Genomic DNA, 26,393 nt, shown 5'->3' on the forward strand with positions numbered 1-26,393 from the left:
CCTTGTTCCTTTCCTAGTTTTCTTCTGACGGTGAGGACTCCTCCTCTTCCCAGGTGTTGACCCCTGGGTTTCAGCCTTCCACAGATGTCTGCCCGCCAGTGGTGTCATTCTCATCGCACCACTTTTGGGCTCAGTCTACCTGCACTCTGCAACAGCTTCCTTACCGGTCCCCATAACTCTTGGATCTTGTTTTCTCAGTCTAGTTACATCATTGCCAGAGTTTACCTCCCAAGACATAATGGGCCAGAACACTCCTGTCCCCAAATTCAGGGGCTTTTCCAACGGAAGCCCACCCTCCCTCTACACTGTGTTCGAGAGTCCGACCTACCTCTCCATCTTCATCTACGGTTGCCAGTTGCAATGCCCCCGCCCCCCCCCCACCCCGACTCCATTCTGCTCACTATTTTCAGATGTAGCATTTGTTTATCAACAAACAGTTATGGGGCGCCTCCTATGTGCCAGGCACCAGGCCAAGCACAGGGCATAAGAGTGAGGAAGATACCAACTCTGCCCTCAAGGAGTTCAGCTGACTGTGGAGACAGTTCTGAAAACAAGTTAAGAAAATACAATGTGACAAGCGCTATAATAGAGATCAAAGCAAGGTGTGCTGGGAGCTGAGGAGGAGGGAGAGCCTCACAGCCTGGGTGAGGCAGCAGAGCGGGTTTCACAAAGCTGCCACAAATGTGATTTGTGCAGAGTAGGAGAGGTGCTCTCTACAAAGGCTTAAGGGGCTACTCCGGGGCTTGGGTGACATGGGGAAGCGGTGGACAGTGAAAGGCCGGCGGGAAGAGGCGGTTGTGTGGACAGTTTTCAGTTAGGGGCTGTGACCTGCAGGATCAAAGTGGGGGACAGATTGAGGGCAAGAAGGATGGAGGAAGGAGAGAGCTGGAGACTGTCCAGGCAAGGAACAGGGAGGATGTGCGGGGAGGCAGTAGCTAGAGAATGTGGAAGGAAGACAGATTTGAGAAGTTGAGGGTGCGGCAGCAGGACACTGGGACAGGGATGGGAGGGGAGGAGGGTTCAGCACTCAAAGATCAGGGAGATTGGGGGATGGCGATTCCACAAGTGGTGAGAAAACAGGGAGGAGCAGGTTTCTTGGCAGACAACCTAAACCTACTTTTAGACAAACTGAATCTGTCCCTGGTGGGTACCAAGGTGCATCCATGGGAAGCTCTCCAGTGGACCGGGTTAAGCGTGGAACTGGGAAGGGAGGCAGGGGCTGCAGATAGAAATTTCAGAAATACCTTAAGGAAAAAAAATGCTTATCCTCTGACCCAGCAATTCTCCTTGTAGGAATTTCTTCTAAGGATATAAAGATGTGTGTGAAGATTTATCTGCAAAAATGCTCATTGTTTATAACAGTAAAAGAGTGGAAACTTTTTATAAACTGCTATGACAGTGAAAGATGTCCAACAGTAGGGGATTGGTTAAATAAATTATGCCATATTCATGCAATGGAATTCTGTTTGGACAATAAAATGAATATTGCAGATGAATGCTTACTGACATGAAAAACACAATATTTAGCTAAGTAGAAAAATACAGACTGTAAAACTATTAGTACAGTAAAAACCCTATTTTTTGTTCAGAAGAAAATTAAGAAATTAGTGGTTCTTTCTAGGTGGTATGATTATGAATGCGTTTGCTTTTGTCTTTTTTTGTTAGTTTTTCTACATTTAATCATAAATGGCTTTTTTTTTTTGGTAAGAGGATGGTTATTTTATTTTTTAAAAGATTATTTATTTATTTATTTGAGAGAAAGTGAGAGGGGCAGAGGGAGAGGGAGAAGCAGACTCCCTGCTGAGCAGGGAGCCGGATGAGGAGCTCGATCCCAGGATTCCAGAATCATGACCAGAGCCAAAGGCAGACACTTAATCAACTGAGCCACCTAGGTGCCCCAAGATGATGGTTATTTTAAACATTTGAATAAAATGAAAAGGAATGAACTAGAGAGAGCTTCAGGAAGTAAGAAGCTCAAGGATGGAACCCAATCACGTTGATACCTCTGGCCATCTGGGTCTGTCCATGCAGCTGCCTGCCTATCTGGGGGTCCCTCTCATAGCATGTATGCTACAGGCTATGTGGTAGAGTACGAGGAACAGGCTGAACTTAGGTTCCATTCCGCTACAAACTACAGACCTTGATTCTCTAAGTCTCAGTTTTCTCATCTTTACAGTGGGAAGAATAATGTCTTCCTCAAAATGTTTATATGACAAGTTATGTAGTAGTTGCTTACTAAATAGTAAATATCAGTCCACTCCTCCTTTCTTCTACTCATCCTTCTCTGCTAGCCCCAGATTCAACCTCCAGAGTCTTTATTTGGCCTTCACAATGGGGAAGTAATGCCTCGTCTCTGAACTCTCACAATGACGGAATCGTGGCTCTTAACTGCAGTGGGTGGCTAGCTACTCTCCTTCCCTGATGGTAGCCAAAGGTGGCTCATCTCTTTATCCCCATAGCACCTTGCACAGGGCTTTGCACATAACGGGTACTCTATGAATGTTTGCGGACTAAGTTCATGGTGTTTTTTTGACTTGGCTAATCATGGATTGATTGTTCGAAGACTGGATTACTCAAGGGTTATCTTATTCAGATCTCTCAGCTTTGTCCTCCCAATGTGTAACTCTGGGAAGGCTTATCTTGCAATCTGCAAAGAGAGGATCAACAGAGAGAGGGAGAGAAGCTCACTCAGGCTGCAGGCTCCTGGTCAGACGCTCTGCAGAGAGAGCTGGAGGAAGAAGAGTAAAGTGAAGGTCGTTTCTCTCTCTCTCCAGAAGAGGTGTGGTCCCCCACAGCTTCCACTGTTTAGACTGCCAGACCATCCAATAGGACAGTTTAGGGGCAAGGAGCATTGTGTAGGTAGGTACATCATTCCACAGATCCAGGTCCCCCTAATCGGCAGTTAATTCCTTTTCTCAGCTCCTGACTCTGTGGCTGGTGCGCGCCACAGTATCTGGTCAGTCCAGGTCCAGCGGGGGGCACCCCACTTTGCTCTGGGTTAACAGCTTGCTAGGTGTACAGGAGGCAGTTTGGTGCTGACGAAAGATCTTTCGGTTGCAAGTTAGGGAACTTGTGTGATCATGGCAAGCTAATCACTCTCTCGAAGTCTCGGTTTCGGATTTATAAATTGGGAATAGTCACATGCGCCCTGTTTACTCTCTGTCACACCCCAGGGCTATTGAAGGAAGCCAAATGAGATTTTAAAAAAAACGAAAGAAAAAAAGAAAGAGAGAGAGAGAGGGAAGGAAGGCAGGCAGGAAGGCAGGAAGGCAGGAAAGCAGGAAGGAAGGAAGGAAGGAAGGAAGGAAGGAAGGAAGGAAGGAAGGAAGGAAGGAAAAGTGTGAGCAGGCAAAAGCTCTTCACAAACGCCAGGTGTTCCTAGCGCTGTCTGCAGGGCTCCCTCGGTAGCTACCCACCAAAGCGCTCCTGCCCGCCCCGCCCTGGCTGCATCAGCCTCACCCACTGCATCTCCATCTTTCCCTCACTGCCTCCCTGCGTCTCAGAGATCCTCAATTTCTCCTTCTCCCCCGTCCATTTCCGGGTCTGGCTCTTGGCCCCTCCGGGGACTCCGGTCTCCCGCTCCCAGTGGCAGTCGCTGCCCGGGCGCCCCCAGCCCAGTGCGCCCTCCTTTGGCACGGCCGCCGGGCCAGAGAATCGCCCAATAAGAGCGCGGGACTCAAGTCTGACAGCTCAGGAAGCGGCCAATCGAGCCGGGCCAGGGAAGGGGGGCGCAGCGCGGGGGCTGAAGTTGGGTTGTATGGGGGGAGGGGGATTAAAGGGGGATACAAAAGAGGGGAGCTGGGACTAGGGGTGCAAGAACCCAAGCAGGGGGCGGGGGAGGAGCGCGCGCCACCCAGGTCCGGTGAAGGGACCGCCGGCTGGACGAGGCTCCAGGCGCCTGGGAGGGAGGGGGCGCGGCGAGAAATTTAGGTGAGGAAGGGGAACTGGGGACCTCGCGGCCCCGGGCGCCTCGAGGGGCCTGGCCTGAGGATGCCTGCGGGGCGCAGAGGCGGGGGCAGCTGCCCGGCCGGGGGCGGAGGCTGCAGCTCGCGGCTCTGAGCCGAGGCCGGAGCGGCGCGGGGGGCGGGGGGGCGGCGGGAGGAGGGGATGCGGAGGGCTCTCCGGCGGCGGCGGCTGCAAGCGGGCGAGAAGGGAGGAGCGGCGCGAGCGGCCGGAGCGGCGCAGGGCCCGAGGCGTGCATGGCGCGCCCTGAGCCCGGCTCCCGCGGGCCTCCCCGGAGAGCCCCCGGGCCACAGCAGCTCTTGGGCGGACCCCTCTCGGCCGGCTGCATCTGAGCTCTGGCCCTCGATCTCTGGATGCAGCACTTCCCGGGAGAAGCCCGCCTGCTTTGGGGCACAACGGCGGCGGCGCTGCGCCGGATTCCGCCCTCCGCCTAGTCCTTCTGCGCCCGGCCGCGGTGGGCCCGCAGCCGGCGGCGAGGAGCCTGGGGCTTACGGAGTCGGCGCGGCAGCCCTCCTGGGCCAGCGGGTCCGGGCCAGCCCCGCTTGGTTTGGAGGGAAGGGGTTGGCGAGAGGGGAAGGGCCGCGCCGCAGGAGCCGGTCCTCGCCCCCGCCCCCTGCGCGGACGCGCTGAAAGCTTGGCTCGGCTTTCGCGGGGGCCTCGCTCCCACTCTCGCTGCGGGAGGTGGGGGATGCGGGCGACGGCCCCCCTAGGCTCCAGGACCCACCCCCCAGGGCCCCGGAGCTGTTGCTCCGCCCGCCGCCCCCTCCCCCGTCCTCTCCACCCCCCATCCCACCTCCCCACCCCTCGTAAGAAAATAATGCTGCCTGGCGCCCGCACCTCCCAGTCGCTCCTAGTCCGCCGCGAGGAAAGGGTACCCGCTCAGTCTCCACGCCGGGACCCCCGCCTCGCCGCCCTAGCCGCCGCCTCGCCGCGTGTGCCGCTGGGCCCCGCTTAGGCAGAATCCGCGAGCGCCGCGCCCCGGCATTGCCAGCCCCGGGGAGGCGCCGCCCGCAAGGACACCTCTCCGTCCCGCCTCGTCCGCAACTCCGGTCCTCGTCGAGCTCGACGCGAACCAGGAGTCCGGACGTCCCTCTGCGCGCGGCGCAGCGGCTCGAGCAGTCCCAGCTACCCCAGCCGGGAGCCAACTCCATCTCGGACCTGGGACTCCAGACGCGGATTCTCAGCCACTTCTCACCTCGGGGCTGTGCCTGCCTCCCCGCTTGCCCTCCTGCTGCCCTGCTTCTCCGCTCAGGACGGGGGTGCCAAGATGCCCCGCTGCTGCGCAGGGCCCCGGGCCGCCCCCGACGTGTGACCCCAGCCTGGTCCCCCTGCTCGGCCGTCCGCCGTCCCCTTGGAGACCCCCGGCCCGGCCCCGGGGGTTGGAGGAAGAAGACGACGAGACCGAGGGGGGGATGTCCGGCTCCAAAAGCGTGAGCCCCCCGGGCTACGCGGCGCAGACAGCAGCGGCGCCGGCGTCCCGGGGAGGCCCGGAACACCGCTCGGCGTGGGGGGAGGCAGATTCCCGCGCCAATGGCTACCCCCACGCCCCTGGGGGTTCGACCCGTGGCTGCACCAAGAAACCCGGGGGGGCGGTGACCCCGCAGCAGCGGCAGCAGCAGCAGCAGCAGCAGCAGCAGCGCCTGGCCAACCGCTGGCGCGGCGACGACGACGACGATCCTCCGCTGAGTGGCGACGACCCCCTGGCCGGGGGCTTCGGCTTCAGCTTCCGCTCCAAGTCGGCTTGGCAGGAGCGCGGCGGCGACGACTGCGGTCGCGGCAGCCGCCGGCAGCGGCGGGGCGCGGCCGGCGGGGGTAGCACCCGGGCGCCCCCTGCGGGCGGCGGTGGCGGCTCGGCGGCGGCGGCGGCCGCGGCCGGCGGGACGGAGGTGCGCCCTCGGTCGGTGGAGCTGGGCCTGGAGGAGCGGCGGGGCAAGGGCCGCGCGGTGGACGAGCTGGAGGCCGGCGCCGTCGACGGCGACGAAGGGTCCGGGGATGGCGGCAGCTCGGCAGAATCAGGCGCGGGGCCCGGCGCAGTGCTGTCGCTGGGTGCCTGCTGCCTGGCGCTGCTGCAGATATTCCGTTCCAAGAAGTTCCCGTCGGACAAGCTGGAGCGGCTGTACCAGCGCTACTTCTTCCGTCTGAACCAGAGCAGCCTCACTATGCTCATGGCCGTGCTGGTGCTCGTGTGCCTCGTCATGTTGGCCTTCCACGCGGCGCGGCCCCCGCTCCAGCTGCCCTACCTGGCAGTGCTGGCGGCTGCGGTAGGTGTCATCCTCGTCATGGCTGTGCTCTGCAACCGCGCCGCCTTCCACCAGGACCACATGGGCCTGGCCTGCTACGCGCTCATCGCCGTGGTGCTGGCCGTCCAGGTGGTGGGCCTGCTGCTGCCCCAGCCGCGCAGCGCCTCCGAGGGCATCTGGTGGACCGTGTTCTTCATCTACACCATCTACACGTTGCTGCCTGTGCGCATGCGGGCCGCGGTACTCAGTGGAGTGCTCCTTTCTGCACTCCACCTGGCCATCGCCCTGCGCACCAACGCCCAGGACCAGTTCCTGCTCAAGCAGGTAGGAGCCCACCTGGCCGCAGGGACTGTAGTTTGTGGGGTGGGCAGGCCTTGGCCTGACTCCAAAGAGAAGCAACCCATCACCCTTTCTCAAGTGGTGAAAGAGCCGGAGAGACTTGGCTGTGCCAGTATGTGGTGTCTTCAGAGCCTCTTAACCCCCTCTGAGCCCCAGCGTGCTCCTTTATGAGAAGATGCCCTTGCCTCGGAGAAGACACGTAGCCACTATTGTGGGGATATGAGTGAGGAAGGAGAGTTGGAGGAGAAAATTCTATGGAGAGGTCCCTCTTCCCTCCCCTGCCCCGTAAATAAAAGGCATCTCACAGAAGTGGCTGGACCCTGTAGCAGCCTCTCCCTCCTCCATTGTTAAGGATTCCTGGATAGAGGGTTGGGGAGGGGAGCCCCTGGGCACCCCTTGCTCAGTCTCAAGGAGGAGAAATGATAACCCTGCCAGTTGTCTGAGGCTGGGGATTTGGGGAGCTGGAGATATCCCTGAACTTGAGGGAGGACGGACAAGTTTGTTTTGTTTACCGAAGTGCCCTAAGCCAAAAAGCTGCCTTCAGCAAAGGTAGGAAGGAGCCTCTGAGAGGTGTGTGGTAGTTCCCCTCCTGGCCTGAGCAGAAAGCTAGTGCTGGGTGGCGTGACCCCTTTCCTTGGGTGTTCCTGGCTATTGCTTGTGGTGGGGTCTTTTTGTTCCTGCTGAGACTGCTTCCATGCACTCAGAACAGTGGGCTCTGGAGGAAATAAAACCCCTGCCTGATTAACCGGTGACTCCACTGAGGGCTTCTGGGAGAGAGGTGTGCTTGCTCTTCTGATCTGAGATGAGACCAGCCCCTCGGACATGCTCACCTGCTTCGTTTAACAGTGGCCTTGTCTGGAGCTCCGTGGGCCTCATCCATTGACCCGTGCTGAGCCTACTTGATTTCATGCAGCTCAGCTGTAAGAATCAAGGGAGCCCGTGATCCAGGCTAGTCTCTCGACTATGGACCCCACTGAAGCCCACACCTCTTTCCGGGTGCCTGCGTCCTCTGATAGAACCTCTAATCATATTCCATTGGCATTGCCATCCTCCTTCTCCCCACTTCTGATGCCTTTCTCAGACTTTGATCCTGTTGAGTACTGCATCTTCCTTGAGGGGTTTTCCTGTGCCCCCAGCTTCCTGGGTGTGGTACCCTTCTCCCCACAGGGAATAGCATCAGTATGGGCTTCAGGGAGCTGGAATCTAGCTGCACTCCCAAAGTACTCTGTGACTGGGAAGAAGAGGATCTGCAGCCTCTCTGGGCCCCGGGTTCTTTTCTCGAGAATGAGAGAATGGTGTATGCTCTTTCCAGTTCCAACCTCTGTGCCAAGCCTCACCTCCTCCCAGGAGCCCCTCCTTCCATTCCAGCCACACTGGCCTCTCCCTCTTCTGCATGGTTCACAATAGAGTCAGAGCCACAGAGTGGAGCACTTACTTATTTTCCAGTGCCCATTGGTTTTGCTCCCCATCCAATGTAAGCTCCTTGGATGCAGGATTCCTGTCGTGTATGTTTTTTCTTCTCCACCCTCTCTCCCTTGTCTAGCACATTTTAGGGTACTTAGTAGGGATTTAATAACTGCTTGCCAATTTGGTTGTGTTCCAGTGAGTGGAGTAGGTGGGGCTGTTGAAGCTTAAAGTTTTTCTGATCTGGGATCAGAAGGAAAGAAAAATCTTTAGAGATCAGCTTTGAACTTGAGAGAAGAACCTATTGAGAGGTGCTGGCATAAGAAAAAGTTAACTGCTATTGTTAGTGCTTATAGAGGCTCCGGCTCCTTCTGACCTGAGGACCGAGGCTATCGCATGGATATCGTATCTTTCTTTGGGCATTGTTCCTGGCTTGGGTGGGAGGCAAGTTGCTTGAATGCTTGTAACTTGTCTGCAGAGGGAAGGACATGTCATCCACATGCAGAAGCGGAGATTTCCAGGATCATTCAGGGTATTTTTTCTGAACCAGCCCCAGGCCATCCTAGATGTGTGGTTTCAACAGACTGGAGTCAGATCCCAAGAAAGGAGTTCTGGTCCTGGGGTGCTCCAACCCCATCGTAGCCTGACAATGTCCTGGCCACAGCAGAGGGACTGTCTGACGGACTCCCCTTCTTTCTCTGGCATATCTGCCTCCCTTCTCTCCCCCACCTTCACCACTTCCCACTCATGCTGCTTTTACCCATTGTGGTCTTTAGACTTGGCTGTAGGCTTTTGGGTGGATTTACACTTAACTTCTCACGCTCTGTTCCGTTGAGGACAGCAGAGCTTGTTAGGAATGGTCCAGCACAAGGGAATGCAAACATTCTATTTGGCTTCAGAGAAAACTGTATTTTGGGGGACTTGTATTTGATTATGCCTGATAGAAAATTTATGTTTCTTGACCAAACCCTGATGGATGGTAGAGAACTATCTGTGGGACAGTCCAGCATTAGCCTCTGCCTCAGATACTCAGAGCAGCCGGTGTTTGAGATGGCTTGCATCAGATGCCCTGTTCTTTTCTTTGATAAAGACACATGTCCAGGGAAGTGGGGGAGCAGTGCATGGTTTCTACTGTTGGAGCTTTAGAAATCCCCCTCCCCCCACGGTGCCTTGGGTACATGATAGGCCCTGGGTAAACTGTGTTCTTCACTTCTGCTCCTGCAGGGCTGGCCCCCTTGCTCCCACAGTCCACATCCTCATCATCATTATCCGACCTGGGTAGTTTCTTCTTCCCCATCCCCTCTTTATATTTGGGGCTCTGTCCTTTGCTCCAATTAAGAGGAGAAATACTTGGTTTCTCAACCAGTGCCTCCTGAGGGTTTTTACTCAAAAGATAACCAAGAGGCAGCCCTCTTTGGGGGATGGTGTTTCTTCCCTTCCTATATGTTTTGCTCTAGCTCTTCCCCCAGTATCCATCCCCCTCCCCTTTTGCTTTCTCTCTCACTTCCTTTCTCCTCCGCCCCCCCTTCCGGTGCCCTGTTGCATTCTGCCCACCTTTCCTCTCCTCTCATCTGCCTGCCTGCTTGTGCTGCTTCCCCATCTCTTACTCCCTGCTTGCCGCCGCCCAGCCTCGCCTGTGCTCTTGTCTCACCGTTGTCTCCTCCGTGGGGTACAGTAGGAGCGTCACGGGGTTGTTTTTTTCTCCTTCTTTGCCTGTTAGAAGTCCCTTTGCTACACCCATACCATAAATAACACTCGAGCATCTGCCAAACACATTCCTCACTTGTGTTAATAGGGCTGCAATGATGCCGGAGCCTGTTGCCATGGCAACCTCATTTTTGTTTGATTGTATCCCACTCTGCTACACGAAGCCTCTGCACGCACTCACACACAAACAAGCACGCTCACACAACCATTACATATGCTTGGCTATTAGAGATCATTTTGGAGAAAATACCTCTGGGCCCTGTGGGGGCAGGCGGTCGTCTGCCCCCGGAGACGAGCCTCTCCCCTGGCCAGTGTTACTCCGGGAGGTGATGATGGTTGGGCGAGCTCTTTGAAAAGTAGAGAGTCCTGTTCAGATGTGGGACATTATTATCCTGCAGCCGCATCAGGCCTGCCTGACCGTGGTTTCTGAGAAGCTTCTGACCCTGTGCAGGTCCCTGTGAGCTTGGGAGAGCTGTGAGCAGCTGCCCTCATGGTGTGGGATGCCCCATCCTCTTCCCCTGCCCATCTTCACCTCCTTCCTCTCTTCCCCCATGACCCTTTCAGAGAAACTCAGTGATTTCCCGCATTTATTCCTTTGTGCCTGTTTGAACCTGTGACTGTCACCGATTGTCCCAGAGATCAGAGAGGCACAGGCGCTGTGTGGGTGATGTTCTGTGACTGTGAGCACGTGTGTCTGTAGCTAGGAGGCTGGGGATGAAGGGGGTGGGGGTGCAGAGCGCGAACGACTGCTGTGTGTGTGCGGGTGTGTCTGCCCGTGTGCACACACACGTGTCTGTGTGTGTGTATATGTTGCGTGGGCTGACCCCAGCCATGGAGGTGGGCCGGGGGAAGCCTTTGTGTTGACTGCCAAAGGAGATCGTTGCAGCTCTGTCCTGTTATTCTTGGCCGGTGGCTGGCTTCCGGTGGTAGCCCTTTGCTTTTCTGATTTTGGGCCTTGACTGCCCTTCTGACCTTGACCTCTGGCTCCTCGGGAGGTACCCTGGATGCACATCCCCTGCTTTCCCTAACGAAGCTGGGGGCTAGACTCGAGTGGTCAGCTCCCCTGAAATACAGGGCTCCTATCCTTCCCTTTCGAAGACTCTTCCTGCTGCCCGCTCACTCAGCTGCCCAGTGAGCCCCACTGAAGAGCCGCCTCGTTGCTCTCGAGCTCGGCCCAGAGGCCTGCGTGGTGGGTCACTGTGGCTGCACTGTGTGCGTGCCGCCGACAGCCGCTCCCTCCTTGCTCGCTGGGTGCTGTGGAGGAGGGCGCACTTCCACCTCAGTGGCTGGGAATCCCCGGCCACCAATTCTCTCCCCTGTCACCCACATTTCTGGACAGGAGAGGTCTGGCCTGAGCCAACTCTAGCAGCCGCAGTTTGGGCTGGGGGGCGGGCTCTGAGTTTGGAGCCAAGGAGGGTCTGCTTGTCTTACCTCAAGGCTAATTGTTTTTGCCAATTCTCTTTGCTAATTGTTTTTAATTATGTTGCCTCCTTCTCTGTGCAATAGGGCAGGGGTGTTTGGAGGGAAGCAGAAGCCTCTGGGGGTGGGGTCGAGCAGGGCTTCGGGGTAGGGGCTTGTCTTCCAGATCCCAGGGGGGCCTCGATTCCTATGGGGAGGACTTCAGGCAGGGCAGAGGCCCAGCCGAGGAACAAAATGACCAGCTTCCGTATTTGTGGGAATGTTCAGTGTTCATAATTCAGTCTAAATTTTGACTGGAGCAAGAGCGCGAGGTCTGTGTGCTGCGAACACACAACAGTGTGCTCCTGTTTGTCTCTAAAGACGACACAGACAATGTTTTGAGCCCCATTGTGGGAATCTGCCCAATGTCACAGAGAAGTTTTAAAAATCAGTGTAGGGGCGCCTGGGTGGCTCAGTCGTTAAGCGTCTGCCTTCGGCTCAGGGCGTGATCCTGGTGTTATGGGATCGAGCCCCGCATCAGGCTCCTCTGCTGGGAGCCTGCTTCTTCCTCTCCCACTCCCCCTGCTTGTGTTCCCTCTCTCGCTGGCTGTCTCTCTCTCTCTCAAATAAATAAATAAAATCTTAAAAAAAAATAAAAATAAAAATCAGTGTAAAAGTCTTGGACAGAAACTTTCCCACGTAGATGGGCCCTGGCCACAGGTCATCTGTCAGAAGTTGCGGCCGGCAGCAGAAGCAGGGCTGTGGCCCTTGCTGTGCCAGCCCTCTTGTTCTCCTAAGAGGTATGAAAGGGGCGCCCACCTCCGTCCCAGCCAGAGATGGAGTGGGTGTTGGGCGAGGCCAGATGGGAGACTCCTGTGACTTTATGGGAGATGTCCTGTCCGTGATGCCCGCCCCGCACCTCAGTTAACTGTATGTATCTTGTGGGGGTCCACCTCCTGGTCATTACTTTCCGGGAGGGCAGCCTGTGTTGGGACTGGAAATAGTTTACTCCAGGAACTCATGCCCGTAAAACCTTTGGGTGTCATTACGTAAATTATGTTTTAGCCCGCCCTTCCTCCATCCATGCTTATCAGGTGGGGGCAGCTAGCTAACAGAGGGCGGAATCAGCATTAATGTTCTCTCCCAGACCCGAAACTTCAAGGAGATAGTTAGCCCTACTTCCCACCCCTTCCTCCCAGTTTTTCTCAGGGCACTGCCCAGATGTAGGACAAGGAAGATCTCTCTTTAAAGGTTGCACACAAAATCTGAGGGTTTCTAGGTAATGAACTGTGTGCTCAAAGTGAGCCTACACTGGGGGCTGGCAGTTTGAAAAGACCAGCAGGCTGTTTGGGTAGGTTAACGGATGCATCCAATTCATGGGAAGATTCAGGCCCTCTTTGAAATACTGTGGTTGATTCTGGAATTCAGAGGAAGGTGACCAGCTTGGGAAGGGGACTGGAAAGCTTGACTTCTGAGAGGACATTTGAAAAGTTGGGAGAAATTTGGCTGGGAGGAGAGCAGGCTGTAGCAGGATAAGAAAACAGCTGGGCAAGACATTATTGCTGGAACCCCTGTTGCCAGACACTAGAAGAGGGACTAAATTTATTTTTAGTTGCTCCCAAGGGCCAGGCTGGGGCAAATGGGTGGAAACAATAGACAGATTTCAGCTCCAAGGTAGGAGATACCTTTCTAGCCTTTGGGGCTGCAGCCATTAAACGAGATGCCTCCCGGGGTCGGCAGTGTGGGAGTGGAGGTTTTCAAGTATAGACTGGCTGGCCTTAGCCATGCTTGTTACTAAGGAAATGGTTCTGTTTTCAGAGGTCTGGCCTGGGGCCCAGCATTGGATGTGTTTTGTTAGACAGCTTGGATCTAGTTTTCAAAGTTCGCCAGGTGATCTTGACCAACTCTTAGGCTTGGGATCATTGACCAAGATGACTGCTCAGGTCACCCTCAACCCTAGGAGTCTGTGGCTTAGTGCCTGGCCTCCGCGTGACTGTCTCCTAAAGTCTGTTGGGGTGTCGGGCTGTGTTTGAAAGAAGCAAAAGCAGGGGTGCCTGGCTGCTCAGTCAGTGGAGCACGCGACTCTTGATCTCGGGGTTGAGTTCAAGCCCCACGTTGGGTGTAGAGATTACTTAAAAATAAAAGATAAAAAAAAATTTTAAAAAAGAAGCAAAATCATTGCAGACCTGATGAGACTTGCTGGTGGGGCTGGCCAGTACGTGCTGATGGGAGGATGCGGCTCTGGAAGGCGACGGGTAATGGTGAGACAGGAGGGGACGGATGCCCCAGACCTGGACTCATATTCTCCTCCCCACCTTTCCCATCATCTGCCTCTGGTCTGAGGCAAAGCAATCTGGCTCACCATTGGTGGTGGTGCTGGGGGGTGTTCAGCAGAAAGATCGACCTTGGTTTGAGTCCTGGTTTATTCATTCCTTTGTCTGGTAGCAGACACGAAAAATACCGAGGACACCCAGGTCCAAAACGGATGTACCAAATGGGGAGAACGTTAGAGTGGGGCAAGAGATAGGGAACTAGGAGATGGTTTGAAGGAGAAGGGCTTTAGGAAAGCAAGAGGAGATTGGAGCTCTGAGTATGGGGACAGGCCGGGAAGTGGGGGCAGGGATGCTGCCTGGGAACAATGGGATGTAGTTACCAGAAAAGGGGGAAAGACAAACAAACACGGGGAGACAGTAGTGGCTTTATTCTTCAGGCCAGCCTCATGTGTCAGCGTGAGATCCTCCCTCCTCTTCCTTGCTCTGAGTGGGTTATGAGCTGTTGCTTCTGGGCTTGAGGCTTCCTGACCTCATACTTGGGTGGTCCCCCTCCCTTCCCCGTGGGGGACCCTGGGCTTTACCACACAGCTCACTGCAGTCCCAGTTGGCTTTTGGAAGGGGTCCTCAGGGACCTCAGTGCCCCGCACATAGTAGGTGCTCAGTGAGGGTTTGAATGAGTGAATGAATGGGTGGTGGGGTGGGTGGACGGCTGCACACAGACTATGCTGTGCCGAAGTGCTAGACCAACACCTCCACAGAAGGAAGCGATGCAGCTTGGCTTGGAAGCCTATTTTGGTGGATTGCAATCCTAAACTCTGCGCAGGGCTTCCAGAATCCCTCCTGCTGCAATTTAAAACGTGTGCCTTCTTGGAAACGGAGAGCAGTCGCCTGGCACTGCCGATACTATATCACTTCACAGGTCTGAAAACCATTATTAAGTCATTCTTTCAACCTTCTCCCCATTCAATCAGACAGCAACTGTTTATTAGGTGCCTACTGTATACCAGGCACTATGCTAGGCCCTGGGCGGGGGGAAGGGATTCAAAGCCTGGGTCCTAGTACCCAGGACTGCCATTTGCCCAGACTCTAAGTGTCCTTTGGAGGAATGTTAATAGACGTTTCTCCTACACACATTTGCTTCTTTGTCAGATGAGCTTTGGAAATACTGGCTTAAATAGAATTCTTTACAGCAGGACTTTAAAGCTTTAAATATAATAATACGCACTAGAATTTGCCAAGGGGGGATATCGCATGAAGCTTTTATCAAACATATTTGACCCTAGAATCCGTTTTTTAAGGAACATAACCGGGGTCAAGAGTGTTTGTTGGGGGTCACTTGGGTGGCTCAGTCAGTTAAGTGTCTGCCTTTGGCTCAGGTCATGATCCCAGGGTCGTGGGATCGAGCCCCGGGTCAGGCTCCCTGCTCAGTGGGGAGTCTGCTTCTTTCTCTCCCTTTGCAGCTCCCCTTCCTTGTGCTCTCTCTCACTCTCTCTGTCAAATAGATGAAAAATCTTAAAAAAAAATTTTTTTTTTTAGATAGTGTTTGTTTAGTGTTAGTGTCACTTTAGGATACATGGCTTTAGGAGCTGGGAGTAGCCTGGAAATTTCTCAGGCATGGGTCTCTGGGATAGGCCTCAGCAAAGTAATCTAGATGGGGGCATTTGTTTGGTGGCTTTTCTCCCTCAAGAAGGTTTCTCAGCCTGCACTGGCTGGCTGCCTGTTTTAAAGTCTCATTCCCCATCTGAGTGTGAAATCTTTTATAAAATAAAGGGTTTTGATGGAAGGGACCAGGAAGATGCCTCTTTAATCTAGGTTTAGTTTCTTTTAGGTTTTTTATTTGTTTGTTTGTTTTGCTGTCATTAGACATTGGAGCAGATTGGGCCTCTGTATAATGACCTTTGGTGGGTCTGGGGTCCATCGAATGTCCTTCTAAAACTTTCACTTCAGGTACTGATTGCATGGCTGCCCACAGGGAAGTGCATGATGGGCCATTCTAGGTCATCCTTTCCCCCCCAATTTTCTTTGTTTTCTTCCCACCTCAACCCTCCCAAAGGAGGAAGTCCTTAAAGATTATTGATTATAAACCATGAGTATATACTGAATGTTTACTACGAGCCTAACATGGAACTAATCCCCTCCATACATGACCTCATTCAATCGTAATATCATCCCTATGAGAAAGACATTTTAATCCCCATTTCAGGCCTCAAACAATGAAATAAGAGAAGGTAAGTAACTTCCTCAAGGTCACACAGCTAGTGACATAGCGGATGGTGCAGCGCGCACCCATATTCCCTGGGCGTGTATATTTCCACGCCTGCCAGCCGTCAGTACCCGAGGGCTTTCTCGGTCCCTGAGCCTCTCTGCTTTCCCGTGGGCAGGTCAGAAGTGCTGGGGGTTTCCAGTCCCAGCGCAGCTCTCAGCCAATGACTGTTGTGTGCGGGTGGAGGAATACCCCAGCTCCCTTGCCCCTGGGGTGAGGGGAGTCTCACTCTGACACACGTGTTCTACGTTGGCTCCCTGTCCCAAGGAAAGAGTCGGCTCTTGCTGCCCACAGTGGTAACAGGCTTGATGACATTCCCTTTTTCTGGGCATCCCTACCTTGTCTCACTCCCCCATTTCCCTTTTAGTGTTTCTTGGGGTTACCTCCCAGGTAAACCGCTTCTACTCAAATCCTTGTCTCAGGATCTTTTCCTGTGGGGAATCTAAATTGAGAGTTGAGAAGCGGGGACTCTAACCCAGGTTTGACTTGAACACTGGGAAAGGGGAGAGGCTATTACTGGGGTAAACATGCAGCAGGTGCAAGACTCACCAGGTGGCAGGCTCAGAACCTCGTTGTGCCTGGGCTCCTCACTCCTACCTGATACCTTTGTCGCTAGTAGAGTGGTGGTTGCTGGACAAGAGGGATGAAGCGGAGTATACAAAAATTTAAAAAATATATCTCTATAAATACACATATAATTTACATATGATATATTCATCTATCTATCTGTGTAACTATTTTTAAAATTTTTCCTACTTAAAAACGTATGGCTTTTTGGGGCGCCTGGGTGGCACAGCGGTTAAGCGTCTGCCTTCGGCTCAGGGCGTGATCCCAGCGTTCTGGGATCGAGCCCCGCATCAGGCTCCTCCGCTGGGAGCCTGCTTCTTCCTCTCCCAGTCCCCCTGCTGTGTTCTCTCTCTCGCTGACTGTCTCTCTCTCTCTCAAATAAATAAATAAAATCTTAAAAAAAAATGTATGGCTTTCTGTTGCCTACACAGTGGCTCAAATACTGGCCAAAAGACTCACTTTTTTTTTTTTATGATTTTATTTATTGATTGGGCAGGGGGAGTGGGGAGGGACAGAGGGAGAGGGAATCTCAAGCAGACTCTGCACTGAGTGCTGAACTGACGCAGGGCTTGATCTCACGACCCTGAGATGGTGACCTGAGCCGAAACCAAGAGTTGGATGCTTAACCAACTGAGCCACCCAGGTGCCCCCACCTTTTTTTTTCTTTAAAGATTCACTTTCCCATTTGATTAGCATTTCGTAAATAACAAAGAACTTTACCATGTGTGATCTCCCCTGCTATTCCTGATCGCTCTGAGGAGGTGATGGGTTCTGATGGCACAGACGTGAGCTCTGGGGCCCAGAGGCCCAGGAGAAAACCCTGGTTCCGTGACCCTAGCTGAGCTGCTCTGCCTCCCTCAGTGTTTCCTTCCCATTCACTGGGGATGATAGGTTCCTGATTGATAGGATCTGATGTTGGGTGGCTGAAACAAGGTAATGCACTCCTACTTCCAGACCTGTGTTGCTGATACTATGTTGGAGAGGGGGAAGTAGGGGTTCAGAGAGGTTAAGTGATCTCATCTAGGTCACACAGCTAGTCATTTCGCTTAGGAGTTGCAATATAAATCCCGATCTCTGACTCCAAATCCAGTGCTCTTTTCACATTTGGACCCAGCCCTGCATCCACTCCGCGGTGCGTTCAGAAGCTAGAGAAGGCACAGCTGTCGTCAGGCAGTTGTCTCGGTTGGGTTTTGGAACGCGTGGTGTTTTATTTGTGATGGCCTTCCTTCCTTCATGGTGTTGGGCTCAGATGGGCGTTCAATGAGTTGTCATTTCCTGAGCCCGCAGTTCTGCGAGGGAAGGCGGCCCTGAGGTGTTCAGGGGGTGCCTGGGATCAGATGCTTACCAATGAAGAGCTCCTGAGTGGTTTTATGGATGTGTGATAGGAACTGAGACCCAGGGGAGGGCTCAGAAGTGATGCTAGGATAACTTAGCTTGGGGAAGGCTTCCTCCTATCCACTCTTACGGTGGCATAAGTAGAACAGGGGAGGGGGGCAGAGAGGCTGCTGGGTACACATCAGGGTACTTCTTGGTACTCCCTGGAGGTCAGACCTGGGGTCTTTCTGGAGAGTAGCATCTAGTAGTTGTGTAGTTTAGTGCTTACTAGAATGTTCCTACAGTATCTTCAAAGCCCAGCTCCTCACAACTATCAACATCTTAAAAAGTACCGCAAACATCTTGCTTCACATCCGCTTCTCTCCCTGTCCCTCTTCTCAAGAAAACTAAAGGAAAATGTTATCTCCTACCCCAGTGCCATTTTTTGCTAAGTGGAATTTCAAGATTTTTATTTTCACATTTTCTTTTGGGGATGGGAAAGCTATTTCTTTGTTTACTTAGCGTGCCAGGTCCCCACTCTTCCTCTGGCCAAGGCCCTGTTCCTGTGAACATTTTACCCTGTTGTGTGGGAGGGATCCATCCGCCCCCCTGACTGGCTCCCGGTGGGTACCACCAGCAGGCCATGCCTCAGCCCCGACATCTCAGCCGAGGAGGCTGCGGGGGAAGCTGTGCCAGAGCTGAGCCCCGGTGAGCAGGGCAGCCTTGTGCCCCTCCAGGGCCCCGCCTTTGCAACACTGGACCCTGTGGATCTAAATTAGAAGCGTCCTCCTCTTTTTCCCTGTAGCACTTACACTGGTCTGTAATTTGTCTTGGCAGGTTTATCTGTCTTTCTACTTGACAGCTTTCCGAGGGCAGGGGTCTGTCTGTTTTAATATCCAAATATTTACTGAATGCTATTGACTGTCTGGGCCCTACTTGCCCAGCATTGTGGGAAGAAGGCAGACTGTTCCCATTCTCAGGTTCCACAGGGATTTCTGACTTGGCAGAGAAGAGTCCCTCACGGTGCTCCCTCCCTGGACCAGGGCAGGCTCGTCCTCCATTGGCGGGGGGACCATGTGCCTGGGGTCTTGGCCTTAGAAAACACTGCTTTTCTTCTATACCCTCTTGCCTCTCTTGGATTTCCTACTGGTCTGTCTGGTGATGTCAAGCAGGGCCCTTGCGCCCATTTGTCCCCCACTCTACCCCACCCTCAGTCCCCTGTCTTCTTATCTTTCCTGCTCCCTGAGTCCTCCCCAACTCCACCTTTCCCGCTGTACGGTGTGGGGAAGACCCCAGAGACTCGCCAGGAGTCCAAGTTTAACCGTGAAGACAATAAATATGGACATGGATAACTACACAGATTCCGCAAAGTATCGTTCCTTCTTTTGAAAGCAATCGCACGGAATCGCAGTTGCCCTAGCACATTCTAAACTTCCTTCGAGTTGGCTGCCATGTAGTATAGAGCGTGTCAGCTCCACTTTTCACCTCCAACTCCCAGGGCTAAGGCTTCAGCTCTCTGGGTGGGTTCACCTCAAGAAACCCAACGGAACTTAATGTGTGGGAAGTGAAGGCACACCTAGGAGTTCTTATATAAGCCCGGTACCCGCCCAGGCTCGCGGGGGAGGGGGACCGGGGGGAGGGGGCTGGGCAGCCGCACGCTGTCATGCTCGGGGGAGTCTAACCCGCACCAGGGCCGAGAACTGCCGCCTGAGCCTCCCTCCCTCAGCAGAGAGGTCATGCAGATGACACTGAGTCTGATTTACGGCTGTATCGAAAGGCGAGTTGTTTATATCGAAAGGGTTTATTGTGGTGATCCAGTAAAGAGTGATGGCCACTGAAAATTATTGCAGGCATGTAATGGGAAGAAAACTTGGTTGTGGTTGGTGTATAAAATCTTGTCAGGCCAGGCTGTGGCTCGGTATATTTATGTTGCTCTTATCCCCAGCAATTAGCCCCAAACGTGGCTCAATAAGTGGCTGAGCAGGGTGCTGTAATAACTGCAGGAGTATTTTGGGCAATGACTGCTACACCATGTGCTCGCCCGAGCCACCCTAGCAGGGCCGCAAATCTCACTCAATGTGCTGCGGCCCCCAGTGGCGACACGCAAGTACCCTTTGATGGGCACTAACCCCTTTCTGTCTTTCGTACGTGGTGTTTCACTTGCGCATGGGTGGAAATCGTGCCGACACCCGTGGCCTTGCTCCCCGCCCTCAGCAGTGTTCACTGGCCTCTGTGAGTCCCCCCACCTCGATTGTAAATGAGAACAGTGCCTGTAGTAGATGCTTAAAAAATATTTGTGGGATGGATGAATGAATTTGCTCCGAGTGACACAGCAGGTCAATAGCGACGTGCGTCCAGCACTGTTAACTGCCATTACTTCTTTTTTGACTCTTTGATTTCTTGAGAGTCAAGGAATGATGTCGTTGGTGACTCCCTGTATGCATTTATTGTTACCAGCCTGTGTGGCGAAGACACCTCGAAGTTCCTTCTTTTCTAGCACCTTCAGGTCAGGGCAGGAAGCACAAGGGCTCTGCTGCAGCCCTCCTGCTCTGGGGACACCTAGAGGAAACTGGGGTCCATCTGAGGGCTGGGAAGTTGGAAACGCGCCAGGTGTGTGGGGTCGAGGCCTGGAAAGTATCCCTATCCAGGACAGAGCGACGTCCTTGGGTTAAACTGTACGCGAAGGGCCACATGTGGATTACGGCGTGGTCTTTTTTGGAAAGGGGTTATCTGGGGAGAGTTAATTTTGGATTTTGCTTTACATTTATTTTTAAAGTGGAATATTTCTCCAGCATTGGTGACAATGGCCTAGAAAAGCCAGTTAGTCACCAGCTGACATCTCCCTGTGTGGGGTGTTGTTGCCCCTGCCTGTATCCCACCTGCCTTCCGTTGTCGGGTGGGTTTAAACCCTCTCCCTCCGAGGCCTCTGGGGAGATTTCACCGGCACACAGGTCTCCAGGGAACTCCTGCTCCGTCTGGAGTGGTGTCATTCTCTGCTTTGATCCTGGGGTGTGTGGGGGGAGGGTGAGAGCTTATGGGGGTGGCAGAATAGCCCCTGGGGCTGCTCTTTGCTTCTCCTTGGAGGAAGCAGTGGCATCTAAGTGAGGCTGTGTCCGGGTCTGTAAGATAGGTTCCAGCCTGCATTCGCCTGTAGTCTTTTGTTTTGTTTTGTTTTTCTTTAATTTTGCTCTGTATCTTTTGGAGGTAAAAGGGAAATCACCCTAAACTCGGATTTAGAGACTAGACCTGGTTTCTCTTGAGGGAACAAAGAGATGTGGACGGCCCCAGCCCACTTCCCCTAGGGTCCTCTTTAGGGTCCACTGCAGAAGGAAGAGGGTGTCTTGGGCCCCTGGGCTATGAGGGCCCCCTCCCCATCCCCCAGGCTGGCCCTGGAATGATTGGGGGGGCACTTACTCATTTACTACAGGCAGTAAACAGAGAGCTACCAGCTCTGAGACCCACTAGGTCACCACAGCCCCAGCTGGAATTAGCCTAATAGGGGCAGCTCAGGCCTCGAGGGAGCAGGGCAGTGGCCGAGGGCAAGTGAGCTTGGGAGGACCAGTTGCAGTTGGGTGCACGTGTGGGTGTGGGCATTCTTATCCCCAGTAGAGTGCAGAGGCTGGGAGCCTTGGGTTTCCCAAAAGCTGAGAAGGTACCAGGCTAGCCACACACAGCTCGAGTATGCCACCCTGACTTCTCCTACTTGCTGCCACCCCCTCGGCCAGCCCCATCCCTCTGGGGAATGGGGACTTCGGTGGTCTTGGAGGAAGGTCATTCAGGGGCTGTGGCAACAAAAAACGATACAGCCCTGCGGGGACTGAAAGTCACACAGCAGACAGTGCAGGGTTCCTAACATTTCTTCCTTGCTTTAACCTCCATCGTGGGTCCCCTTCCACCAGTCCTCCTGGTCAGTGTCCTTCCACCCCCTGGAACTCAGCGTGTCCTAAACCAAAATTCATCATCATCCCTAACTTGGCTTTATTTTTGTCAGTGTCATTTCTCTCTTTGCCTGGGTGCTGGTGTCCAGTTTGGTGGACTGAATTGTTTAGCAAAGATCGCCTATGTGTGAGGCACCGGGAACCGAGATGAATTAGCCACAGACCCTGCCCTTGAGAGGAGACCTGTGAGTAGTGCCTCTCGCGCACCAGGCTCTGTTCTAAGTGCTTCAGTTGCGTTAACTCATTGAATCCTCACAGCTGCACTATGAGGTAGGCACTGATGTTGTCACCCCATTCTGCAGATGGGCACATTGAGACATTTAGGTTAGATCTAGCTGAACCGATGAACCGGGCAGCCTGGCTCCAAGTCTAGGCTCTTACCTCTCGGGGCCGGCAGACAGACAGGCACTCCCAGTGGGGCGCCAGCAGTGTTAGCGGCAGAGACGAAGCGTGCTGGCTTCTTCCTGGTGGGAATGGGAAATGCTGCAGCAAAGGGGAGGCTGGCTAGTAGGTGGGACTAGGTTAGGAAGAGGGTAGATTTCTGGGCCAAGTTTTGTTTGGAGGCAGGGGGGATGTCTAGAAGGTTCTTATGGAGAGTGAGTGGATGTGGCCCCATGTGTATTTAGAAAGGTGGCTTTAGTGTTTGGAGCTGAAGGGAGGAACCTCCAGGGAGAGGAAGAGTGGGAGGTGAGTGGAGAGACTGCTGCCTTGCCCAGAGACTGGGTGGGGTGGAGAGTTGAGGGTCGAGGCCTTTAGATAAGAGAGGGGGGTTCACAGAGAGCACCTGGGCATTTACCTATTAGTTTCTTCTCGCCTTGGTTACCGGTGGTGCCAAACCTGCTCCCTTGTGCTCTCAACCAGGACAGCCTCTGGGGATCTAGATATCACCTCCTTTCTGGGGAGACCTGGGATGGATCCCTCCTTCCCTTTTCTTGGGCTTTAAATATCCCATGGCAGCCTCCTCCCCTCAAATCCCTAGGGCTCTGCCTTTACCCAGATGTCAAGCACCCAAACGTTCAACCTCTTAGCTCCTCCTCTCTTTGGAAGCTGGGACCCCCTGCTGTAGCCAGCCCAGCCAGATGCCCAGAGATCTCATGCCTCGGAGAACGTTACCCTTCTCTGGGACCTGGTGTCCTGGCCACCCTGCCCCGCAGCGGAGCTCCTAGCACTCCTGCAGGCCCAATATGCCGACTTCCACATACTGTCTTTTCTCAGAGGCCACGTGACAAAGTGCGTATTGAACGCCCTTGTTCATTGCTTGCCTCCCCCTGCTGCCCCCCCTGAAAGCGCCTGCTTCCCCAGGTAGAGTCTCATGCCCACTGGGGGCATGCCTCCCCTGCGCCTACATGGTTGAAATGTTGAAATCCCAGCTCTGCCATACCCCGCAGTGTCTCCTTAGCAGGCTCCTTGCCCTTTCTGAGCCCGTTTTGCATAACATGGGATATACTATGGATTGTTACTTCGGAGGGTTGTGTTGGACACTGTATGCGGTGATATGTACAAAGCACTTAACGCAGGGGCTGCCGAGTAAAATGTTCTGAACACAGGACGTGTGGTCTGTCCTGACTGTGTATAGTTTGTACTTTTAAATTCCCACACATTAAAGGAGAGCCTAGTGTTTTTCTCAAATGCCTGTGTGTGCGAAGGGTAGTAGACAGGGTGGAAGAAAATTGCATTTCCCCCTGGAAGAAGGCTAAGCGGAAGGAGGGCGCGGCGCTGGGGCAGGGGTTTGACCCCATCCTTGCCTCATCCTTATTCTGGCCACCAAATGACTAGCGCAGACCTCCCCAGAGCAGTGCAGCCTCCAGAGCTGACTGGGACCAGTCTGGGAGCTGGGGCAGGACTTTCTTGGGCGAGTGTGAACTGGGGAGTGGGCTGGGCCAGGTCCCCCCTGAATTTGGGGGTGGCTGGCACTGAGGAAGGCTGTAGGGAGGTCAGGCCTGTGACTCACATCCCCTATCAGGACCGTTCTAGAGTCCAGGAAGTAAACTGAGAGTGGGTTTCAAGCCGGAGGACTGGGAAAGAGAGGGACACACATCTGCTTCTCCCAGATGTGCTTCCTTCTGTAACTTCATTAAGACACACACTCAGGCAGCAAAGGACAACAAAACCACCCACGGACCACCAGAGGCCTCAGTGTGGAGAGCGCTCGGAGCTGGTGAGGCCTGCTGGGGAGAAGGCCGGTGAGAGGCCAAACAAGACACTCGAGGGAGCTGGTCTGAGGGAGAGGGACAGCCAGGACATTGAGACACATCGCTTGCCCCTGAGTGAGTGTCTAGGTGGGACAGGGCCCATGCCCGGTTAAGAGATTGGTGATGATGTCTAGAACATTCCCCCAGCTGGTTAGACCTTGGGGGCTGGACGCAGGGCTGTCCAGCTGGGTGGACTGTTGGAGGACTGCTGGGAAGTGGGCTGCCGGCTTCCTGCCTGTTCATAACCTCGTGTGCCCCAGACTGGGCCCCTTCTCTCCAGTGCTGCTACCCTCCCGGTGTGTCAGGGGCCCCCTGTGCCTGGGCTGCACTCAGGATGCCCGGGGAGGGGCTAGGCCAGCACCAGAAACCACAACAGACCCTGACCCTGGCTAATGGAGGCGGTCTCGAAATGGACCTTTTTTCTTTTTGGCTAAATTAACATTTGGCATTTCAGGGTGCTGGCCCCATGCCCGGCTGCTCTGGCCTTCTGCCTGTCAGCTCCTTTGAGGCTATTTTTGCCATTCACTTATTTATTAACTATTATTGCTCCCCAGGACAGATGGGCACACTCACACACACACACACACACACACACACACACACACACACACACACACGTGCCCTCCAACCCAGAGCCCATTGGAAAAGCTCGCCTGCACCCACCAGGCTGCACATGGCGTGCAGAAGGGGACATGATCAAAAGGACGGTCACTGAGACTGAGTCAGGGTGGAGGAAGGGCTGATGGAAGGCAGTGGCCTCCCCAAGCTCGTCATTCCCCAGAAATGCCTCCCACCCCCTCCCAAAGCGTCTCTGTTCTTATTCTCTTGCCCTCAGGGGTGTTCAGTCCTACGAAGGGCTCCTGTGGGAGAAGATTGTGAGTCCTGCCTGAACCATCCTTCCAGAGAAATAAGCAGGGGGCCTGGGAGAACTAAGAGCCCTCTTGGTAGGACTTCTTACGTCTTCCAGAGGAGGGAAACGTGGCGTCTGCCTTCAGAGAGCTCCTAGCCTGGTGGGGGCAGCCCCGGGCTCTGCTGGTGAGATGAACAGTCCTCAGTCCTACCACCTGACAGCGAAGAGCTTCAGAAGGAAGAGGCATGAACCGAGGGGAAGTGTGCACACAGCCCTCCCCGCATCTGATCCCTCTGAGAGTAGATTGCTAGGGCAGAACGGATGCCAGGCAGCACGGCACACAGACCTGTGAGCCCCGCCTGCGTGCAGGGCCCTGTGTGCGCACAGGGGTGTATGCTGCGGACCCTTGGGGTGCTGTGATAATCCCCACATTTGTTTCCAGTCTCCTTGCTTCGGGGCCAGCCTCTCTGCTTTGAGCCTGGGGCCCTGGCCACGTTCCCTTCCGCAGCCCCTGACACCGGGGCTCCCAAAGGCCAGCGTGGAGCCAGTGGGAGAACAGAGTGAAGAGCAGAGACCTTCTGCCTGGGCCTCGGCTTGTACGTGCAAGAAATGGGACGGATCCTCCTGCCCCCTCCAAGGTCAGGGCTGGGGTGGAAACCCCCCCTGAGTGATGGTGACCAGGCCCGAGTCCTGGGGTAGCTCCCTATTTTCTCCCACTCCGCTGGCCAGCCCCACCCTTCCCTTCTTAGGGCATGTGGCATCAACTTTCCCCATCCCTGAGGAAATGCCTGAACCATCCTTCCAGAGAAACAAGCAGGGGTCCTGCGATGGTTCTCTGCCTCGAGAAGACACCGCACTTCTGGCCCTGGACAGTGACTGCGGAGGGACTGCCGGCCGCTGGGCTCTGTCCTGCAGGGCCTCTCTGCCTCAGGACCCAGTGCCAGCCCTTCTCAGACTGTCAGAAAACTCCCTCAGCAGGGGGCTTGCCCCTTCCAGCCAAGTGGAAGCTGAGGGCAGGGGCTGCGTCTCCCCCATCAAGACTAGGAGCTCCTGAGGACAAGGACCATGTCTGTCCTATCAGACTAGAAACTCCCTGAGGCCAGGGGCTGAGTCTGTCCCCACCAGATTGGGAAATCTCTGAGGGCAGGGGATGTTACCTTCTCCATCAGCCTGGGAGCTTGCTGAGGATGGGATCGGGCCTTTTCTCCCCAGCTTCAGGACCCAGTTTCTGGCTGTGGGACACAAAGGTGCTCAGTCCTGGGCACCTGGAAAACCTGGAAAGTGGGTGGAATGCTGAAGGCTCCACGGTTAGAGCCAGGGATGCTGGAAGAGGAGAAATCTCCCACCTTTCTGCAGGAAGTCAGAGCCAAGAATGACATCCCCTTCATCAGGAGCTCCCCTCCACTTCCCCTTCTCCCCTTAGTTTGTGCTCAGCTCAGGGCATGAGTCAGGGCGGGTAGGTGCAGGTCGGGGCGGGCGGGCAGTCAGGGAGGGCTGGGCTGGCACCTCTGGCGGGCAAGACTAACTGCCCTCTTGAGCTGCTGCCTCACGTGACCTACTCCTGAGCCCAGGGCTGGAATAGCCCTGGTAGCTGTCCTGTCTCTGCCTTGTCCTCAAGCTCAGCCCTGACACTTCTCCCCAAGAGGGACATTTGGGAGGTCCTCCCTGCTATTTGCATCCAGATTATGCTGGGCTCCTGTCAGACTGTGATCTGTGTCTGTATCTTCCTCCCCTGCTTAAGCAAGGACGGTCTTGTTAATTTGTGTGCTTGTCCCTCTCCTGGGATGACCAGAGCCCTTGGACTCTTCTGGAGTACCATGGCTTCTAAGGGCTTTCAGTAGCATGAGGAGGGGCTCATTGAGAAGGGGTCCAAGCCTGCTGCTAGTAGGCCTGGCATGGAAGCCATTGTCATATGGTCTGGTCGTTCTGGCAGGGGCTACGGGAG

The 26,393-nt window shown here is 54.5% G+C and overlaps 2 protein-coding genes across 2 annotated transcripts in view; one reads left to right on the forward strand and one right to left on the reverse strand.

Annotated features, from left to right (window-relative positions):
• Nucleotides 1-396: 396 nt before the first annotated feature.
• Nucleotides 397-5,114, reverse strand: LOC148110235 (uncharacterized). Its single transcript, XM_087861860.1, has 2 exons — nucleotides 4,873-5,114; nucleotides 397-4,813 (listed from the first exon to the last, which is right to left on the reverse strand). Exons 1-2 carry the CDS (start codon nucleotides 5,112-5,114, stop codon nucleotides 3,805-3,807), a joined length of 1,251 nt encoding a protein of 416 aa, XP_087717986.1. The 3' UTR covers nucleotides 397-3,804.
• The window catches only part of ADCY5 (adenylate cyclase 5), a 146,124-nt gene continuing 124,404 nt past the window's right edge, over nucleotides 4,674-26,393 (forward strand). The window contains exon 1 of the mRNA XM_045812687.2: nucleotides 4,674-6,527. Coding sequence (XP_045668643.2) covers nucleotides 5,376-6,527 — 1,152 coding nt within the window. The 5' untranslated portion in view covers nucleotides 4,674-5,375. The remainder of the gene's footprint in view (nucleotides 6,528-26,393) is intronic.

The sequence above is a fragment of the Ursus americanus genome, chromosome 4 (genome assembly GCF_024610735.1).
Source record: "Ursus americanus isolate L20-20 chromosome 4, mUrsAme1.1.p, whole genome shotgun sequence".
In the NCBI taxonomy this organism is placed as follows: domain Eukaryota; kingdom Metazoa; phylum Chordata; class Mammalia; order Carnivora; family Ursidae; genus Ursus; species Ursus americanus.

What these genes read in the sequence shown, in the direction of transcription:
- LOC148110235 (XM_087861860.1), bottom strand. Translation starts at nt 5,114, where the DNA reads ATGGAGTTGGCTCCCGGCTGGGGTAGCTGGGACTGCTCGAGCCGCTGC. An exon ending in GCGAGGCGGCGGCTAGGGCG is followed by an intron (nt 4,814 to 4,872) that starts GCGAGGCGGGGG and finishes GCGGCGGACTAG; the next exon opens with GAGCGACTGGGAGGTGCGGG.